The sequence below is a fragment of the Akebia trifoliata genome, unplaced genomic scaffold (genome assembly GCF_017979445.1).
Source record: "Akebia trifoliata isolate Shusen 1 unplaced genomic scaffold, ASM1797944v1 Contig00687, whole genome shotgun sequence".
Classification (NCBI taxonomy): domain Eukaryota; kingdom Viridiplantae; phylum Streptophyta; class Magnoliopsida; order Ranunculales; family Lardizabalaceae; genus Akebia; species Akebia trifoliata.
The window spans coordinates 99,335-101,817 of record NW_028237144.1 but is presented as its reverse complement, the minus strand read 5'-3'; the positions used below and the strand labels follow the sequence as shown (position 1 = coordinate 101,817).

At 36.7% G+C, this 2,483-nt stretch overlaps 1 protein-coding gene across 1 annotated transcript; it reads left to right on the top strand.

The window, feature by feature from the left end:
• Window positions 1-1,177: 1,177 nt before the first annotated feature.
• On the top strand, window positions 1,178-2,269 carry LOC147381162 (zinc finger protein WIP6-like). The gene is made up of 2 exons (XM_086430771.1): window positions 1,178-1,604; window positions 1,700-2,269. Exons 1-2 carry the CDS (start codon window positions 1,239-1,241, stop codon window positions 2,150-2,152), a joined length of 819 nt encoding a protein of 272 aa, XP_086286897.1. The 5' UTR covers window positions 1,178-1,238; the 3' UTR covers window positions 2,153-2,269.
• Window positions 2,270-2,483: the final 214 nt, after the last annotated feature.

Genomic DNA, 2,483 nt, shown 5'->3' with positions numbered 1-2,483 from the left:
CTTCCTCTATTTTAATCATTTTTTCAGATCTCCCGTATTTATTGTTAAAAAAAATAATAATAAATAAAAATTCTTTTATGGAGATTCTCCTATTTTACACTATTTAGACCAGTAAATTAAGGGTTTTACCCTTTTCAATTTCTTCATATTCATTAAGACATCATTGATTCATAAAACTAAAAAAAATAAAAAAAAGAGCTGCTATTGGCACCCCAACTTTTACTTATTACACTCCAATTAAAAATAAAGAAAATATGTGAATGGTTGAGAATAACTAAAACTTGGGGTGCCAATAGAAACTCTATTTTTCTTTTTTTTCTTTTTTCTGCTAGATTTCTTTCTTTATTTATTTCAGGTTTAGGATTTTATACAAGTCTAACCAAAATTTTAAGCAATTACTGAAATTGTTTGAATGAGTGCTATAACATTTTGTAATGTGGAAATTATAACTTGAGTCAAACTTTTGAATGTTTGAACAATTGTTTTAATCTTTGTGAAATGATTTCCTGACACCACGCCATCCTATGACATATGCCCCACTACGTCCCATCAAAAAATCCTAGATCATTTGTCTCGGGATACATAAAATCATAAATCCTTTTCTTGTGTATCCCGAGGAAAATGATCTACAGTTCTGTGATGGGGAGCGTAGGGGACATATGCAAAGGAGGGCGTCATATTATCATGACTCTTAATCTTTAATTAAGGTTTAATAGATACTTTAAAAAATTGGGGTGTGATAAGTAATAGGTGAAGTGCCAAAAGCAGCTCTAAAAAAATGTGTGCCAAAACCTCATTAATGGTAAGCCTGAAAGAATGTTGCAAAGGTAGGAACCCACTGCCGGGAGTACAGTATCTGTTTTCTAGTTCAAAACCCTAATAAAATTCCTAAGGCTTAAAACCATCAGGCTTAACAAAAATCCAAAAACCCCCATCATGAATTTATTTATTGAGAATGGATCGTATGCACCCATGGTGTAGGATTGAAACCCTACCTAAACATTTGCCTCGTAAACAAAAATTCAACAAATTCTTTGAATTGAAACTTACGTGGCAACGTTTCAGGTGTGGGAGTAGGGTGGGTTTCTACTTACCTCCACTCTGGGTGCGTACGATCCACACTCTTATTTATTTGCTGCCTTACTATCTTTACTCACACTTAACTTTTCATCCAAAATCTGAATACCCCTCACCCTCCCCTCCTTCTCTCCTAGATCTTAGCTACTGTTATTGTCACCATGCACACTCCTTCCCTTAACGATTTCTCTTCAAGTGAAAGCGCTTGTTTAGATGATGAAGATGATGAAGAATCCATACTTCTCACTCTTTCCCCTCCTGGTCAACAAACTTTCAAAACCCATCTCGGGTTTCGGACTTGGAATCGAAATGAGAATTCCAAAAACCCTAGTAATGAGGAAAGTATTACTGTAGCTCTTCATATTGGACCCCCACTTGCAAGATCAAGCACAAGTAATACCACTAACAATGGTGTCTCATTCAACGGGCAGTACTGGATTCCTTCTCCTTCTCAAATCCTCGTCGGTCCGACTCAATTCTCTTGCACTGTGTGTAGCAAGACTTTTAATCGCTACAACAACATGCAGGTGTAGTTGAAAGAAGTTCAAAAAGTAGAAGTTTTTGTTAATTAATTAATTAATTAATTAATGGTTACATTTTATTTTACTTTTAATTTTTCTAGATGCATATGTGGGGACACGGCTCACAGTATCGAAAGGGTCCAGAGTCTCTAAGGGGGACGACACCAGTTTCACCAATGTTAAGATTGCCTTGCTATTGCTGTGCTCAAGGTTGTAAGAACAACATTGATCATCCAAGGTCTAAGCCATTGAAGGACTTCAGAACACTTCAGACACATTACAAGAGGAAGCATGGAGCCAAGCCATTTGGATGTCATAAATGTGGGAAGGCTTTCGCGGTAAGGGGAGACTGGCGTACCCATGAAAAGAACTGCGGGAAGCTCTGGTTTTGTGTCTGTGGGTCTGATTTTAAGCACAAGAGGTCTCTTAAGGACCATATCTGTGCTTTTGGAGCTGGTCACGCATCACACGTTGCCGAGTTATTTGAATACGAAGAAGATGAAGACCATGAAGAAGAACAAGGAAAAGGAGGTCATGACTCTATGCATTATTAGTTTAGTTTTCATAGTAATTGGAATTTGTTACTGTTTGAGTGTCCGTAAGAAGACAAATTACTAAATGGTGGCTATAGTTTTGTATTTATGACTATTTTAAAAAGAGTACTGTGAGCTATTTTCAGTATGGACTTGAACTCAACCACTCTTTTAAAATAAGTTGAGTCGACTCAAATGGATTCGGAGGTGAGTTGAGTCCAAAACTTGATGGAAACCAATAGCCGAGTCAACTTGGAAAATTTTAGAGTCAACTAAACAACTCAATCAAGTCAGGATGAAAAATGCTTCAAGTTGGGTTAGAAACTGGATCAAGTTATGTGGAGAACAAAAC

Coding starts and splice junctions, on each gene's coding strand:
- LOC147381162 (XM_086430771.1), top strand. CDS start 1,239: ATGCACACTCCTTCCCTTAACGATTTCTCTTCAAGTGAAAGCGCTTGT. Junction 1,605..1,699: donor ATCGCTACAACAACATGCAG/GTGTAGTTGAAA, acceptor TAATTTTTCTAG/ATGCATATGTGGGGACACGG.